This window comes from Pleurodeles waltl, chromosome 6 (assembly GCF_031143425.1).
Source record: "Pleurodeles waltl isolate 20211129_DDA chromosome 6, aPleWal1.hap1.20221129, whole genome shotgun sequence".
Classification (NCBI taxonomy): Eukaryota; Metazoa; Chordata; class Amphibia; order Caudata; family Salamandridae; genus Pleurodeles; species Pleurodeles waltl.
Window position 1 is genome coordinate 1707892675 of NC_090445.1, and position 18900 is coordinate 1707911574.

The 18900-nt window shown below is 45.3% G+C and overlaps 1 protein-coding gene across 1 annotated transcript in view; it reads left to right on the plus strand.

Moving 5' to 3' along the window:
• The first annotated feature begins 320 nt into the window (after nt 1-320).
• ZBTB22 (zinc finger and BTB domain containing 22) overlaps nt 321-18900 on the plus strand; it is a 29947-nt gene continuing 11367 nt past the window's right edge. Inside the window, exon 1 of the mRNA XM_069241867.1 lies at nt 321-545. Within this exon, the coding sequence (XP_069097968.1) occupies nt 535-545 (11 nt within the window). The 5' untranslated portion in view covers nt 321-534. The remainder of the gene's footprint in view (nt 546-18900) is intronic.

Below are 18900 nucleotides of genomic sequence, written 5' to 3' on the forward strand. Positions count from 1 at the left end.
GAACATTGCATCTGGTCCCTAGCCCAAGGATGTGGCCTGCCTCTTCCTCCTGGGACAGGAGTGGTCCTCTTTCCCGCCTTCCCACAGCGTGTAGTCCTACCTCCATGTCCATGACTTCTTTTTCATCAGGGTCTTGTCTTTCTTCTATTGCTATGACCTGCTGGGTGTCACCCTGTCTGCTGTATTGTGTGATGACCCGAACTCCGCCCACTGCCTGACGGACTGCAAAGTCTTCCCATAGCAGAGCCCCTGGTGCCCCGCGCACCCAATCAGAATTGAAAGCCGGCAGCGGTTGGGGGCGGGTTTCGCCCCAACGGACCAATCGGCGCTGTGGCAAAGCAGCGTCTGGAGAGCCCGGCGCCGCAGAGCCGAGCAGCACCGGTCTGGTGGACTCTCCCTGGCTCCCGGGCACCTGCCGCTACAGGGCCGCGGCAGCCCCGCCCTGCCCTAGCCGCCGTCCCGAAATAGGTAGGTGGAGGTCTGCCGCTACCGCTGCTGCAGCTCCACCAATCGCAGCTGGAGAACCGCCTCGACATGAGCGACAGGTAAGCAAGCCAATCCACGCAGAGGATCGTGCTGACGCTATGGCGTCGGTCAAAGTCACGCCTTTTTGTTTGCCAGACGTGTGTCCTAACCAATAAAGTGTAAGAGGTCTGCCCGACTGGGCCAGTGGCACGGCGCGAGTTGGTCCAAGGGGGGTGGGGCTTAGCATTGTTGGCCTAGGAGAGATGAGGCAATTAAGAGAGAAAGAAATAGTAAAATGCACTGATCACATTGGGCACAGCCAGGCTGAGAGGAGCAATTAATCACCGAGAGGAATTAGTACCCAGAGGAGCACGGGGCTACTATCAGAAATGGAATGAGCAAAAACAGCCCTCGGGAGAAGGGGGAATAGCCACAGAGAGAGGGAGCAAGAGCCAAATTGAGAGAGACAGGGAACAGTTACAGCTTTAAAGATGAAGTAATAACCAGCCTGAGGGGGTGACCAATAACCACAGAGAGAGAAGGTGCACAAATGGAGAAGGAGCAATAAACAGCCAGAGAGCAATAACCAGACAAAGAGTGTGCAGTAATCAGACAAAGGGGGGGAGCATTAACCAGATTGAGAGAGGAAGCAATCATCAGACAAAGAGAGAAGGCGCAATAACCAGACTTGGGGAGTAATATCCAGACAAAGGGAGAAGGAGCATTACCCAGACTATGGGAGCAATAATTAGACAAAGAGAGAAGGAGCACTAACTAGACTAAGGGAGAAGGCGCATTAACCAGATTGAGAGAGGAAGCAATAATCAGACAAATTGAGAAGGAGCACTAATCAGACTTGGGGAGCAATAACCAGACAAAAGGAGAAGGAGCATTAACCAGAGTAGGGGAGCAATAACCAGACAAAGATAGAAGGAGCAATAACCAGAGTTGAGTACAATAACTAGACAAAGGGAGAAGGAGCAATAACCAGACAGAGGGAGAAGGAGCAATAACCGGACTTGGCAAGAGAGAGGGACGTGAGACCTGTTTCACAGAGAGGGAGCGATGTCCAGACAGGGAGCGAAAGCAGTAATACAATTGAGAGTGAGGAGGCAGTAACCAGACTAAAAGAGGGAGTCTAACCATACTGAGGTAGAAGGGGAACAATAACCATGGAAAGAGAGAATGTGCATTAATCAGACTTAGAGGGAGCAATAGCGAGGTTGAAAGAGCAGAGACTGTAACCAAATTTACAGATGGAGTAATAATCAGACTGAGAAATGGAGCAATAGCGAGAGAGAGAGTGAGAGTGTGCACTAGCCAGACTTACAGGGAGCACTAGCCAGACTGAGAGAGAGGGAGAGCAGTAACCAGACTAAGAGAGCGAACAGTACCCAGACCTGGACAAAACGTAAAATAACCAGACTGAGAGAGAGGGGAACAATAACCAGAGAAACCACTAATCAAAGTGAGTGGGAGCAATAACCAGATAGACAAAGAGGACGTAAGAGCCAGATAGCTGGAATGGGAGCACAACCAGAAGAATAGTAATTACCATAGAGAGAGCATTAATCAGACCAAGAGGGAGCAGTAATCAGTCTTAGAAAAAAGGGGCAACCACCACACTTTGAGAGGGCACAATAACCAGACTGGAAGATAGAAGGTGCAATAACCAGTCAGAACAGTAACCTGACAGAGAACGCAAGAGAGAACTAACAAGAAAGAAGGAGCGATTACTGTACTTACGCTGCAGAAACAGAGCAAGAGCGAGTGATAACTTCGTAGAGAGATGGAGCAGTAACCAGAGAGAGAGCAATAACCAGACTGGCAGAAGGTGCAATACCCAGTCCGAACAGTAATCTGATGGAGAGAACATAAGAGAGAGAGAGCACCAATAAGAGAGAAGTAGCAATAACCATACTTAGGTTGTGAAAAACAAAGCGAGAGCAAGTGAAAACTAGGTAGAGTAAGGGAGTAGTAACCAGAGAGAGTGGGGGAGTAATAACTAGACAGCAAGAGAAGGCGCAAAAAACAGAGAGAGAGAGGAGCAGCAAAAACCAGACTGAGAGAAGGATCAATAACCAGACTGAGAGGAGGTGCCATAACCAGACTGAGAGAGAGAGAGGAGGTGCCATAACCATACTGAGAGAGAGAAGGAGCAATAACCAGACAGAGATAGGAGCAAAGACCAGACTGAGAGAAGGGTCAAAACCAGACTTAGAGAAGGTGCCATAACCGGATTGAGAGAGAGAAGGATCAATAAACAGACAGAGATAGAAGAAGCAAAAACTATACAGAGAGATAAGGAGCAAAAACCAGGCTGAAAAAAGAGCAATAACCAGTCTCCAAGATAGAAAGTGCAATAACTAAACACAGAGAGAGAAGGTGCAATAACCAGACTCGGAGAGAGAAGGCGCAATAACCAGACTCTGAGAGAACAATTGCAATAACCAGACAGAACCATATTCAGGCAGAGGGAGTGCAATAGAGAACACTAATAAGAGAGAAGTAGTGATAACCATACTCAGGTTGTTAAAAACGGAGTTAGGGCGAGTGATACAGAGGTAGAGAGAAGGTGCAATAACCAGATTCTGAGAGAACAGGTGCAATAATCAGACTCCGAGAAAGAAGGATCAACAACCAGTCTGAGAGAGAAGGAGTAACAACCAGGCTCAGAGGGAGAAGGATCAGAAACCATTGTGAGAGACAAGGAGCATTAACCAGACTGGGACACAGAAGCAGCATTAATCAGACTCCGAAAGAGAAGGTGCAATAACCAGGCTCCGAGAGGGAAGCAGCATTAACCAGACTCCGAGAGGGAAGCTTCAATAACCAGACTGAGAGCAAAGGTGCAAGTCAGAACAGCAATCAAGCATAGAGTGCAAGAGAGAGCACTAATAACAGAAGGAATGATAACCATACTCAAGTTGGGGAAATCACAGAGAGCGAGTGATAACGAGGTAGAGAGAGGGAGCAATACCCAGACTGAGAGAGGGAAGAAGCAAAAACTATAGTCCTGGAGAGAAGGTGCAGTAACCAGACTCAGAGAGAGTGCAAGAGAGAGCACTGATAAGAGAGAAGGAGTGATAATCATACTCAGGGAGCAGAAAACAGAGCAAGAGGGAGTAATAACTTGGTAGAGAAAGCAATACTAGGCAGAGAAGAGTGCACATTCTTTAGTCAAAGAGAAAGCTGTAACCAGACAGAGAGAAAGCAGTTGTCGAAGTGGGAGAAAGAAGGAGCAATAATCAGAGAGCGAGCACAATAATCGAACCGAGAGGGAGCAATAACCAGAAAGAGAGCAATAACCAGATTGAGAGAGTGGAGAACTAAGAGAAAGTATTTTCAGAAGGCTGCTTTGTGAGTCAGGAGAGCATAGACTACAAAACCTGCGTCAGAAATCTGTTAAGTAAAATCCTTTTGACGTGGGAGTTGTAACCAGACTGAGAGGGAGGGAGCAATCACCAGGCTGACAAAGGGTGTAATAACCAGGCTGAGAGGGGTACAATAGCCAGACTGAGAGGGAGTTTGGGAGCAATAATAAATAAACTTGAAGTGAGAGCAGGAGCAAGAACCACACTGAGATTGGAAGCAATAACCAGACTTAAAGAGAGAGAGGCGAACCAGTAACCTGACCGAGAAAGGGAAATAACTAGATTTAACCTAAAAGGGTGCAATAACCAGATTAAGAAAGAGAGGGGGGCAATAACCAAACAGTACTAATCCGAGAAAGATGGCACACTAATCAGACTGAGAGCGAGGGAGCAATAAATCGGTCTCTGAGGGACAGAGAAATAAGAAAAGTAACAATAACCAGACTGAGAGAGAGCAGTCCCCTGACAGAGAACATTGATGGGACAGAGAGAGAGGGAACTTTCTAGGCAGAGAAGGAGAACATGAGCAAAAACTAGACGAGAGCAGGTTAACCAGGCCAAGAGCGAAAGCAACAGTCAGACTGATAAGGGTTTAATAGACAGACCTAGAGAGGGAGCAAAAACCAGAGTTAAAGAGAACACGAGCAACAACCAGACAGTGAGGAAGCAACAACCAGATTGAGAGAGAGGAATAAGTAGACAGAGTGGGCGCAATAACCGAACTCACAGAGAGATGGTAATAAAACTGAAACACAGAGGGCTATAAGATGAGAGAAGCAGTAACCAGACCGAGAGAGAAACAGCCAGACTGATAGAAAATACCAATCAGAATATAGTAATAAGCAAAGAGAGAGAGCAGTACTCAGACTGAAAGTGGAGTAAAAACCAGAACGAAAGTGAGGGGACCCATAACCAGACACATTAGTAATCAGAGAGAGAGAGCATGAGCTCACCATCGAGACCACAGTACCCAGACTGGAAGAGAGAGAGAGAGAGAGCAGTAACCTGAGTAAGAGAGAGGGTTTGCAAAAGTTACAAGACTGAGCGAGAGGGGCAGTAATCCCACATTATCACATAGAAATGAGGTTCACTTACAGGCATGGGCATACGAGACGGCTCCTGACAGCCATGCTGCCTGTTTCCTGTCCACAGATTTTATTTACCAAAGCAATATTTAAGGGAGAAAGACTAGTAACAAGAAAGATGGAAGGTGCAGTGTCGAGAGAGGAGAAGCAGCAGTAACTCAAGAGTGTGCAATAGTAACAACAACAGCTAACGAGGGTAACCATGACCAGAGAGAGAACGAGCTATGGTTAGAAAGGTGTGAGATATATTATAGCCTTAGAACCTGCCGTAGCGGGCTCTACTGGCTATTAAAGGCCCGCTCCCCGCGTTAAATGCCCAAGCCGAAGGCGTAGCGGGCCTTTAATAGCCGGTAGAGCCCGCTACGGCGGGTTCTAAGGCTATTAGAACATTCTGCCACACAGGGCAGAATGTTCAATTTAAAAAAAAAAAGATGTTCACGGAGCCCAAGGGGATTAGGATCCCCTCGGGCTCCGTGAGGCTTTGTTCACAGCTGCTGCTGTGAACAAAGCGAACATTGGAATGTTGGCGCTGCGGGCTTTTACCTGCCAGTAAAGGCCCGCAGCCCTCCATTGTTTTCAATGGAGCCTCCAGCATTCCAATGTTCTAATAATAGATAGAAGGTGTAGTAATCAGAGTTGCCTTCATGTCACTGGAACAGCTTGTTTCCAGTCCTGGGATTTAATTTCACACAGCAGTAACCAGAGAGGGAAAGAGCAGTTACAAGCAAGAAATACCAAAGATTGGAGCGAGAAAGGAGGAGCAAAGACGTAAGTGACGTGCCACAGGAAGGCAATCTACTGTTCACTCGTCCTGCTTGAGAAGCAAACTTTCCTGATTAAAAATTATTATTTTCATTTTGTGAATTTCCAGCTACAAAGAAAGCATAACTACCTGTTGAATCAAGTTAAGAAATATTATTACATTTTTGCCCCCATAACGATACCTACATTGGGCACTTAAACCGGCAGAGATACTTTCCTTTTTTATCCTTGGTGAAATTACTTTGCACCCAACATCCAAAAAGTGGAAGTAAAATAGTCTATCTTCTAATCTTTACCTGGAGCCCTTTGGACGACACGTATGACATTGCGTAAGCAGTAACAAGAAAATCTATCGGCACGGGTTCAGGAGGCTACTTCAATCACTCACTCACTTCAAGGCTATCCGTTTGTCTAGTGACTGCTAGACTGTGAGCTGATCCAAAGCATTAGGTGCCTTAAGTCTCTGAGGCATTGCGCCCATGAACTTCATCGGAACACTGAAACAGTTGATAAAGAGGCGACCATTGTCAGTTTAACAGCAGAGCAACATCATAGCAGGAAGATGCCCCCTCTTGTAAGGCCAGATTCTATCCTGTCACGTTCCTTTCCTAGAAGTCAGATTGGAAAGTCCAAGTGGATAGTCCTGTTTCACTGCTCATGTACAGATGGTTCTGATCTTCTTCCCTCTCATTACGCTGTTATCAGGTAGTAAGTAGACACTGCAGTGTTCACAGTTGGCCAGTTCGACTTCCATGTTGTGTGCAAGCGTGCCACCATAGCTTCCCAACTGCGCCATAAATGTTAGTGATCCAGTATTCAAGATTCTCATGTAGTCTTGCTGGGCAATGTTGCCATGCTACTTCCATCAGAAGGCCCCCTGGGTAAGGGCTGATCATTCTTATTGATCTTGTTGGACTTGTCAGCTGCATTTAGTATGATAGATCAACCGACCGACCTCCGCGTTGGAGCGTCTTCGCATGGTATTGCAAATGAAAGGGATGAGGTTAGTCTGGATGCCATGTAGTCTGCGCAGCAGTTTTACCAGATTTAACGTAAGATCATCCTTGCGTGTAGCCAGTGAAAGTAATGTATTTTACAGTACTGTGATGTGTCTCACAAGGGATCCGTGTATTAGATCTGTAAATAAAATTTCTACCTTCTTGCCCAGGGTTTTAGATCCTGAACTGTTGTGCCTGTGGTTGTTGCCAGGAATAAATGAGAATGTAAGGGGTTACCGCTCCCTACATTGTGCCCAAAATGTGGAACAAGCGCCTTCCCAAAGTGAAAATCATCAACCACTTGTTATTTACAAACAAAAATGAAAATTTGGCGTTTGCCAATGATCAGAATCGTGTTTCTCGTTTCTAGTGCTGCCAGAAAACCATAGGTCGTTTTTCTTTTTTTGGAGTTGAGGCTGTTTTACTCAGTTAGTACTTCGAAGGCCGTTAGACTGTCAGAGCACTGGAAAAAAGCTACTTAATCAAAATGATCATAAATCAATGACTTTGGCTGTGGCATGCTACAGGAGTCACTGTTTTCTTCTTGCTGATTTGATGCCTGTGACCTCCCTCCTTGAATTAATGAGAAGCTATACATTTGTGTCATGTGTTGTGCGGGAGACACATTTTGTAGCAGCACTAATGCCAGATCTAAGTTATGCTTGTTAGAGAGGCAGGTCCCTTTTTTCTTCAACCAGAAAATAACCCTGATTGAGGGGGTAGTGGGTCTGTGAGTGAAACCTTGTCTCTGGAACATATAAAAAATCTCCTGAGTGATTCAAACTGAGGTTTGGGTGGATCTGTTGTGAATTGGAGGATTGATTTTAACAACACACTCACAAAACTATATTAAAAGTTTTGTATAAAAAGATCCGGGAGCTAGATCAAGGGCAGAGTGGATGGATCCTTTTCAGCATGTCTTAGAATTATTTGATTGTCTTTAATGTAGCCGAGCTCCTCTAATAACAGTGACTTAGTCCAGGTATTATGATGGCAATCAGTAACCTATTTACTTTTTTTAATATGCCCATGTATCCGAATGGAATGCAGAGCAGAAATCATCTCAATTCTTCATAATTCATTTATAATTTTCCAAAAATGGTGACATACTTTGAGTACCACTTTCTTTCACCTGCAGTGATTTCTGGAAACCAGCCTGTTCACATGTCATGGAGCTCCTTCAAACCAGCAGCACAGCCTTCACTACAGTTTCTAAAATAGTGGAATGTGAGCCTCAGGGCTTAAGTAGCACGCAGGGAGCTTACACATGAAGAATTGTTTCACCAATGGTCTTGTGTCAAAAACTATGCAGCTTACATTAGACTCTACTGTTCTGCTCTTCTGGGTTCCTACCTAGAAAAAAGAACAGAGAAGCATTTGGGAAATAATTATCATTTGACAATTTAAGACTATTGAATAGTTATGTTTGTAAACTTTGTAAAAGTGTGTGCAACGTGTACTGCAGAACCTCTTTGTGAATATATTGTTGGTTTCATTTCTGTTACCTAAATAGGTGTTTTTTAAGACATGGTTGTCCAATCCTACTCTTCTAGAAATTTTAAGAGGGGCACCCATCTGGGATGGGCACTGAAAATTTTAAAGCTATCTCGAGCAGCTCACTAGCATTGCCAGCATAGCTGAAAGCCTTGCTGTGCTGCTTTACTCTTCAGAATATCAAAACTATGCACTTCAGGATATTTTAAGGCACAATGTAAAGCAATCACTCTCAAACACCTTCGTAAGTAGAATAATCAAGTTTATTTAAGGGGCAAGTTCTCAGCTAGCAAAACCAAACCACACTAATATATATATATATATACACATCAGGAGAATAACATGAGAATAATGATAAAGATATAAGCACTCTGTGAATAATTGCAAGAGTAAGTGCATATAATACAAGCACACACAATATACCTCAATGCTCAATAGCATGAAAATGACTGCAAGAATAAGTGCATATTACGCGCGCACACACAATATACTTCAATGCTCAATAGCATGAAAATGACTGCAAGAATAAGTACATATTACGCGCGCACACACAATACACTTAATAGATTGAAAAGCTTCACCGAAAAGAGCGTCTGCATCCCTCCGCCGTACACAAAGCTGGGGAACCCAAATCAGCTGGCACAGGGAGCCTCTGTTCGGGACAATCAGTCCTCCTGGCGTTGCGTCCAACCCAGAAGAGAGTTCCTAAACCAGCCCATCCAGGCCCCCAACTTTTATAGTATTTACTAACGCCCAGGAGTCTTTTCTAGAAAAAGACCCCCTCCTTTACAAATTGTGCAATCGGCGGTACCTTGTTCACCCTTCGAGACGTCTCCTCAGAACGGGCCAAGTTCCCAGGAGAGGACTCCAAGGTGAAGCTTGCATTCCTCCTTGTGTACAGGCGCATCCCCCTGTTGTTCTAACTGATAGCTCGTGGAATGTAAATAGCGCCCTTCGTACCAGGCAGATGGAGCGAAGTTGAGCAGAAAAACACCCCACCCTTCAGCTTGCCGAAGCTTGTGGAAAAACACAGAACAGTGCCTCACGCACCGAACCAGACTCGACAAAATGGAGTCGTGAACCAAAATGGAAGCGAAGGCCAATGAAAGCAGAGGCCAATGGTCCACACTCTGCACCACTGTTTACCTTGCACGTAGTGCTGCCGCATGCACGTAGTGTATGTAGCAATACATTTCCACCCTTGGACCATTTGGCCAACTTACAACTAAGTATATCCTATAAGCTGAAATGGCAATGCTCTTGGGCGACACTGAGATAGAAGGTTAGGCACACACTGAATACAACAACATAATGAAATTAAAATAACTGTTATGATAATGATTACACCAAAGATATAACGCAGTTGGCCTAAATTAGGCAGCCATCCAAAAGCCCAATCCCACCACCCCTTGTCAACATCCTGCTGCACCCCCTTCACCAACTTATGCAGGGCCTCTATGTGGGAGTTGATTGATATGGAGTGGTCGGATAAATTGAAGCAACATAATCCTTCAAAATCACTGCAGCCATGGTTGTGTTTAAGCAGTAAATAATCAATAGCAGCACGATTCTGCAAAGCAGCTCTTCTAATTCCCTGTACATCTAATAACAGCTCAGCTAAGGCAGCTGATGTATAGTTAATATTCTTGACTACTAAACATGCAAGTTTTTTAATAACTCTGGTATTATATACTGCAAGTCCTGGCACCCCTACGATAGAACCAGCTAAACTAACATATTCTGTTCTGGACAGCAATGAAATTTCAGAATCACAGTCCGTAGGTAATTGAATAGTGTCTCTGGTATAGCGAGGGTGTAGAGCAGTATCCATAGGAAACATGAGAAAGCCCAAGCGTGACCAGGCACAAGGCCCTCCGGTTAGATTGGCTGGAATATAAGTAAAAGAAAGATTACCACAAGAAAAGAGCCAACCTTTAGGCAACTTAACATTTTGAATGTGGCTGGCAGCAGGCACCACATGTTGGCAAAACATCGAATTATTTACATTCAAACAGGTTAGGTCAGTCCGTGAGTGGCACAACGTCCGTTGTGCAGCAGTTAAGTTTTTGTCTCTTTTCTCCAATTTGAGCTGAGCACATTTACCTATTTTCATAGGATCACAGGTCAATGAATAGCACACATCCCCATTTGAGATGTTAAACGTGAGTATAGATGTCATGTTCCTCCACAACCGCCGGCCCACCTCCGGGCAATGACGGCAGTACTCATAGAGTGACAGATGGGAGGGAACGTCACTCACATCCACCATTCCATCCTGGTTTGTATTGTTAAAGATGTGCAATAATACAGCAGCAGGAGTGGGCACTGCCACTAGACAAGTGGTAATCAAATCTTGAACGCTTTGCATGTTACTCATACAGAAGTGAGATATATTCAGCACTTCCTGCGCTAGATGAATCCAAACATTGTTCGGTTGATGCAGCAGCGTTGGCATCTGCGGCTGACGGTTGAATTTTTGGGCTATGAGCCCCTCCCGCTCCCCGGTGGAGTCTCCCGAACGGGCTCCATACACCACACTCATGGCACAGGCACTCCACAGGATGATCTGAAAAGAACAAAGGACAAAACACGTATTATCATTCTCGCAGATAGCATTTGTCAGCGGGAACATGTTCCCATTTGTCTTGACCAGGTCGCATAACTACCAGGACATTGTCTGGTCCAGTGGCGATGACATCAGCGGGTTGAGGAGGGTTATTTGGGGATTCAATCCACACTTTGGCCCCTGGGTTCTTGTCAGTAGATCCGAACCCTCCTTTGCCTCTCACAGTGAGAAGAGCTGGGACGCTCCCCTTCTTAACAACACCTCCATAAACCGGCATAATGACAATTTGGGCAACGCGATCACCAGGTTGCACCACTAGGTCTGTGTCACCACTGTTCAAGAGAATGACTTTCAACTCGCCTTGGTAGTCTGCATCTATCACGCCTCCTAAAACTTGAATGCCCCTCAAGGCAAGCCCAGATCGAGGGGCGATCAGACCGTAATGCTCAGGGGGAATCTGAATTCCCACCCCAGTTTCAATCAGAGTGATGTCTCTAGGTTTCAATCGATGCATGTGTAAAGCACGTAAGTCAAGTCCTGCAGATTCTGGTGTAGCTCGATATGGGGCCAAAGCTCCTGGGGCTGTTTCCCAATACACAATGGTATTACTCGTTGTAAACGGATTAACCTGTAAAGCAGGTGTCAGCATTCTCATGAGAGGTGTCTCGGCATTTGTTAGGGGTCGGTTGTTCAAAATTTGCAAAGCATCATACAAATTATCCCTCCACCCCTTCAGTGTCCCATCATTCAGTTTACGCAATTGTTCCTTCAGCAACCCATTCATTCTCTCAATCAGTCCCGCTGCTTGTGGGTCGTAAGGTATGTGAAAAATCCACTCAATATTGCGTTGTGCACAATAGTCCTGCACTAGTCTGCCCTTGAAGTGGCTGGCGTTATCACTTTGAATCTGGAGTGGCACCCCATAGTACAGAAACAACAGATCTAGTGTTTTCAGGGTGCTCTGCTGAGTTGCGCGCTTGCAGGGAAAGGCTATGAGATAACCAGAGTAAGTGTCTACCACAGTGCAGGCACACTGACACCCTCTGCTCACTGGCATTGGTCCAATGTAATCAATCTGCCAAATCTGTCCCGGCAATTTACCTCTACCTAGCTGGCCTCTCACCACCTGTGGGACCGGTCTGTGCTGTGCATGCTGACAAATGGGACATTCAATGATCGCTGTTTTAATCAAATCTAGGGGAAGATGCATCCCTCTAATCTCAGCCCACCTGTGAGTAGCCTTTTCTCCAAGATGTCCGCATTTCTGGTGTGCCCATTTAGCCATTCCCACCAAATCAGAACTCTGCGCCTCCACTTCAGCCTCTTGAATCTTGGCTCGATCGTCTGCAAGACAATTGAACCATCGGTCTAATGAATCAGTTGGACAGTGAGCGTCCACATGATAGACAGTCACGGTGCTTTGAGGTAACATTTCCCAGATCTCCTGCCATAACTCCTTCCCCCATACCTCTTTGTTATGGATTTTGTACTGATGTCCATGCCACGTGGGAAGCCAAGTAGCTAACCCATTGGCGGTAGACCAGGAATCTGTATAAATGTGACATTTTCCGGGTAGCTCCTGTTTTAAAGCTTGATACACGGCATAAAGCTCTGCATACTGGCTACTTTTTCCCTGTCCTGTAGTTGTCAAAAGCTTCTTGGTAACAAGATTATAGGACACTGCCTTCCAGTGCCTTTTCGCTCCAACATATTTTGCTGAACCATCTGTGAACCACACATGTTTTTTGTCATCTGCAGACAAGTCTGCGAACGGCTGGCCCCACCCTACTGGGGATTCACACACTGAAGGTACATCATGCAACATTTCGGAATTCTCCACTGGAGCCTGCGCTACCTGCTCATGCAAAACGGCGGTCCCTTTTGGACCCGCTCGTGCCCTGTCCTGGACATACCATTTCCATTTTATAATGCTGGCTTCTTGCGCATGTCCAATTCTATGAGTTTTTGGGGAACTCATCACCCACTGCATGATGGGAATTTCAGGCCTTAAAATCACATTGTGTCCCAGTGTAATTTGCTCAGTATCAACCAGGGCCCAATAGCAGGCCAGCAGCTGCTTCTCAAAGGGAGTATACCGCTCTCCTGCCTCAGGTAACTTCTTTGTCCAAAATCCCAGGGGCACCCTCTTTCTTCCTTGTTTTTGCCATAAACTCCAATTGGCATACTGCCCCTGGACTGTCACATTCAACTCAATGTCTCCCTCTCGAATCGGCCACAAATCCAAAGCATGCTGAATGGCGTCTTTCGCCAATTCAAACGCGCGCTGCTCCTGCTCTCCCCATTCAAACGCATTTTTCTTTCGTGTAACTTTGTACAATGGGGCCAAAATCTGAGACAAATGGGGTATATGTTGTCTCCAATACCCGAATAGTCCAATAAAACTCTGGGCTTCCTTCCGATTTCGCGGTACTGCGAATTCCTTAATCTTTTGTTTCACTTTTGGCAACACTTCTCTGTGTCCCTGATTCCACTGAATGCCCAAAAATTTCACGCTCTGAGACGGTCCCTGCACTTTCTCGGGGTTAATCTCCCACCCTTGATTCTGCAAATGTTCCACCACCCTGTCTAGCTGAATTTGCACCTGTTCTTGCGTCTCTCCCTGCATCATCACGTCATCTATATAGTGAGAAATTTGCACTCCAGGAACCACTGGTACTTCATCCAAATGCTCTGCCACCAGCCGGTGGCAGATAGTGGGGCTATGTAAATACCCCATGGGTAATCTACAGAAGGTGTACTGACGCCCCGCCCACTGGAATGCCAGCTGACGCTGGCTCTCAGTAGCTATTGGTATCGTAAAGAAGGCATTGGCAATGTCAATGGTTGCGTACCAAGTCCCACTATGTTTCTGTATGTTCTCAATCAAGGTAATGGTGTCTGGGACCGCTGCAGTCAGAGGAGGTGTATGTTTATTCAATTGGCGATAATCAATGCAAATCCTCCAACTGTTATCACTTTTACGAACAGGCCAGAGGGCATTATTCCACGCAGTGGTGATGGGAACTATTACCCCGGCCTCTAGTAAATCATGTATAGTCTGGCTAATCTCCTCATGTCCTCCCAGTATTCTGTACTGTTTCATTTGAATCACCTTAGTAGCTTGGGGAAGTGTTACCGGAGGAATCTTCAACAGCCCCACCCTTGCGGCGGCTATTGATATAAATCTTTTGGAACCAAATTGATAACATCCATCTTCCAAATGTAGGGTCATCCCTTTCAAAATGTCAATTCCAATAATGTATTCGGGAATGGGCACAATCAGGACAGTGTATTCTCTCTTTGGAAGTGCCCCTATTTTCATGGGAACCACTATCTGCACTGCTGGGGTTTCTTTTCCGCCCAATCCCGTAATGGTGAAGTACTGTCCCCTGAATTTTCTTGGATTGCCATGAATCAAAGTGGCCTCCGCTCCGGTGTCAACGAGGGCTCGAACATTTCCACGTTTCCAATAAATTTCTACTTTGACATGAGGTCTGTTATCTTTGCGAGCCCATCCCTGCACTGGAGTTTGGCCTGTTTCCTAATCTATTTTCACTCTGCGTACATCAGAGTCTGCCCAAGTCAAATCTGGATACAGTTTGCGGTAATTCTCAGGGAACTCCTCCTCCCTGTCCCTGCTTCGCAACCTCTCTGAGCTTACCAGCTCCCTCTCCCACTCTCTTCCTCGAGTTTTCCCAGAACCTGTCAGTTCCCGGTCTCTCTCCCTGCTCCGGGTTCCCTCTGCGCTTCGGTGCTCTTCCTCCCAATTTCCGTCCTCTGGGGATCTCTCTCTACGGTGGGGTTCTCTCCCTCTCTCTCCCTTTTCACCCTCACGCTCCTCCCCTCCTGCTTTTCTCTGGTTCACCACTTTGTTATCCTTCTTGTTCCCTTTCCTGCTCCCCTCCTTTTTATCCAAACCGCGTTTGTGGTACATTTCCCACATGTCCTTGGTGCTTATCCCATCAATTTCATTCCTGGTCACCCCATCTCGCAGCAAGGCCTGAAACATGTCTCACCTTGTCACCCTGTTGTTATCAGTACGATTCTCAGACCGTGAATTCCTCTCTGGCTTAGCCCATTCTCCTAAATCACTTAACTCACGCACCGCTTCTACCACCTGAGACAATGGGTTACCCGTCTGATTAATTAACAAAGTCATGATGACATGCTTATATGCAGGAGGAGCGGCCCTAATCAGCCGGTTTCGCACAGACACACTTGAAATTCCATTCATCAAATCATGGGCATTACCCATAAAGATAGCTGTTTTCATCCCTTCTACCTTCAATCTCTGTACTGCATCTCTCAAAGTATACCAAGGTTTATCATTAGGCGGCCAGTCTGACTCTGTCGGATACTTCTGAGCACACCCTTGCGCAGCTAGCTCTAACAAATTGGTCATGGGACCATTCCCTGGATAGGTTCTAAACTCATTTTGAATAACCGGGTCTGTACTTAACATACAAAGCCTCGGGGCGTCGCCGTGATCCAATTGGACCCCCTGGCCCCCCATATTGTGCACCCGCACCAACCACGTAAGCAATGTTTCCCCAGACCTCTGTCGAAATCTGTCTATCACATCACTTAGTTCTTGCTGTGTATAATCCTCCAGGGCATCCAACATCACCCCTCCACGATTAGCTGGGCTATGCTGTAACTTTCGCCGATATATGGGCTGCGCACGGACAACATTCCTGCGCTCTGTCTTCTCCTGTCTAACATCTTGGCAGTCATCGCCCCCAGACCCATCTGAAAAATCAGATGTATCCCAGATGTTTCCATCCCAAAATTCAGGGTCAAAGGCTAATCCTGCCTGAGAGATAGCTAAATGCACCTTCTTTTTATTAACTTTCCCTCTTCGTTTCTTGTGTTTATATTTAGCTACGCTAACGGCCGTTCTCTCTGCAACCAGTTGGTACATTTCCAACTTATCACTTAATAATTTATTTTGACAAGCTAGCATGGTAGAGGAATTTCGGGCTTCTACTAACTCCTTCTCCAGCTGCTCGTGGTCTTTTTGTAACTGTAAACATTTTTCATACAACTTTCGGTACGCAGAAAGCAAGATCCAGCCTCGCCTCCCTAACGCACAAATCTCCCTTCCCTTGTCAATTGAAACTTTCCGTAAACATATAAGAAGATCTTCAGGTTCCACATTCAACATACACGCATTCCAATTTTCACACAAACCAGCACAACGTGACCATTCCTGAGCTAAAAGTTTATACGGGGCAGTTTCCCATCCCGGTATTTCTATGTCTGGATTTGCTACCTGAGAACCTGCTTTTGAGCTCGCTTTGATCTTATTAAGCATTTTCCCTTTTTTTTTTTTTCGAATCCTGCAAACGACTACGCCAATTTGTGCTGCTTTACTCTTCATAATATCAAAACTATGCACTTCAGGATATTTTAAGGCACAATGTAAAGCAATCACTCTCAAACACCTTCGTAAGTAGAATAATCAAGTTTATTTAAGGGGCAAGTTCTCAGCTAGCAAAACCAAACCACACTAATATATATATATATACACATCAGGAGAATAACATGAGAATAATGATAAAGATATAAGCACTCTGTGAATAATTGCAAGAGTAAGTGCATATAATACAAGCACACACAATATACCTCAATGCTCAATAGCATGAAAATGACTGCAAGAATAAGTGCATATTACGCGCGCACACACAATATACTTCAATGCTCAATAGCATGAAAATGACTGCAAGAATAAGTACATATTACGCGCGCACACACAATACACTTAATAGATTGAAAAGCTTCACCGAAAAGAGCGTCTGCATCCCTCCGCCGTACACAAAGCTGGGGAACCCAAATCAGCTGGCACAGGGAGCCTCTGTTCGGGACAATCAGTCCTCCTGGCGTTGCGTCCAACCCAGAAGAGAGTTCCTAAACCAGCCCATCCAGGCCCCCAACTTTTATAGTATTTACTAACGCCCAGGAGTCTTTTCTAGAAAAAGACCCCCTCCTTTACAAATTGTGCAATCGGCGGTACCTTGTTCACCCTTCGAGACGTCTCCTCAGAACGGGCCAAGTTCCCAGGAGAGGACTCCAAGGTGAAGCTTGCATTCCTCCTTGTGTACAGGCGCATCCCCCTGTTGTTCTAACTGATAGCTCGTGGAATGTAAATAGCGCCCTTCGTACCAGGCAGATGGAGCGAAGTTGAGCAGAAAAACACCCCACCCTTCAGCTTGCCGAAGCTTGTGGAAAAACACAGAACAGTGCCTCACGCACCGAACCAGACTCGACAAAATGGAGTCGTGAACCAAAATGGAAGCGAAGGCCAATGAAAGCAGAGGCCAATGGTCCACACTCTGCACCACTGTTTACCTTGCACGTAGTGCTGCCGCATGCACGTAGTGTATGTAGCAATACACTTGCCCAAGATCTCGGCTTCTGATTCGGCTGCTATTCGCTCACACAGTCACAGTGCACGGTAATAGAAGAGGCGCACTCACCTGTTTTGTCTGGTAGGATCAATGTACACCCCTGTCCCTAAGGTAGCTGTCAACATAGTTTACCCTGAAGTTGTAGTGCTTTCCTCTTAGCTAGTTTCTAAGCACTAACATAACACACCAGAAATGCACTTCTGAGGTCAAAGAAGACTTTTATTGTTGTTAATTCTTCCCCAACCCCAATTTTTATGTATGACGAATTAGTAGCTTTCAAGTCCGCGTTAATCAAACAAAATATATCAGTTTGCAATATACACAGCAGGTTATATTTTTAAGATATTGAATGCAAAGCAAAACAAATACTTCACCGTGTGGGAAACTATTTACAGCTTCATCTTTCTAAGGTCTGCAAGCTGATGACCCCTGTCAGCCGCGAGAAAGAGATTCATCTACCCACACGGGATTGCTGGCAGCTGGCGCCAAGCTCCAGCACGAGGTCCGGCAGATTCGAATCTGACTCTCTGCAGCCTGTGTCATTCGTTACAAAGGTGTGCCCCCTACTCTCAGACCTGGGAAACTGAGCAAGCCTTTTGGAGACTGGCCAGGTCTCCGAGACTACTCCTGTTCCCAAGCTCAAGCGGAGAGAAAAACACCCATGTACTCTCTCTTATCAGGTCTAGTCTACTGTGAGAAAAACATCTTGGTTCTCTTGTGCAAAAACACAGCTTGGAAAAATACAGCTTGGATTCTCAACTGCAATGTCTAACTCCACGTTAAAGGCAATAGGCAGCTAACCTAAATATCAAATGCAATGTCATGTTAAAGGCAATAGGCAGCTAACCTAAATATCAAATGCAATGTCTAGTGTCATGTCAAAGCCAATAGGCAGCTGAGCTGAATACAAAATGCAATGTATAATATCATGTCAAAGCCCATAGGCAGCTGAGCTGAATATAAAATGCAATATATAATATCATGTCAAAGCCAATAGGCAGCTGAGCTGAATACAAAATGCAATGTCTAATATCATGTCAAAGCCAATAGGCAGCGGAGCTGAATACAAAATGTAATATATGATATCATGTCAAAGCCAATAGGCAGAATATCTAATAGCATGTCAAAGTCAATAGGCAGCTAAACTGAATACATCATGTCAAAGCCAATAGGAATGCAATGTCAAAGCCAATAGGCGGCTAGACTGGATACAGCATGTCAAAGCCAATAGGCAGAATACAGAATGTAATGACTAATGCAATGTCAAAGCCCATAGGCGGGTAAACTGAAAGTAATGGCTAATGCCATGTCAAAGCCAATAGGCGGCTCAACTGAACAAAACATACCATGTGCTACTGGTGAACATTGAGCAACTAATATGCGCAGTGGTGAAACACAAAGTCATTGGTCAAAACAAAATTTAACAAATGGCAGTACATTCCGCCCTTTGACCAATGAATTTTTGTTTCACATATCTCTTGTTTCAAACAAAAAACAAAAAAACAAAAAAACATCAGCACGAAAAAAAAAACATTATCAGCAAATCAGATTTGAATGATCAAAGCAATCCCTGTAAAGCAATAGAAGTGAATTAACACATTGATCTCATAACCTTTCACATCAGATACATCTACATAGAAAAGACTGGGCAATTTTTATACTCTGAATGAGTCTCTAATTCAACAGTGTTAGCAATTTGATGTGGCATGAGTTCTACTCATGTAAAGATGCACGGTCCACCTGAAAGGT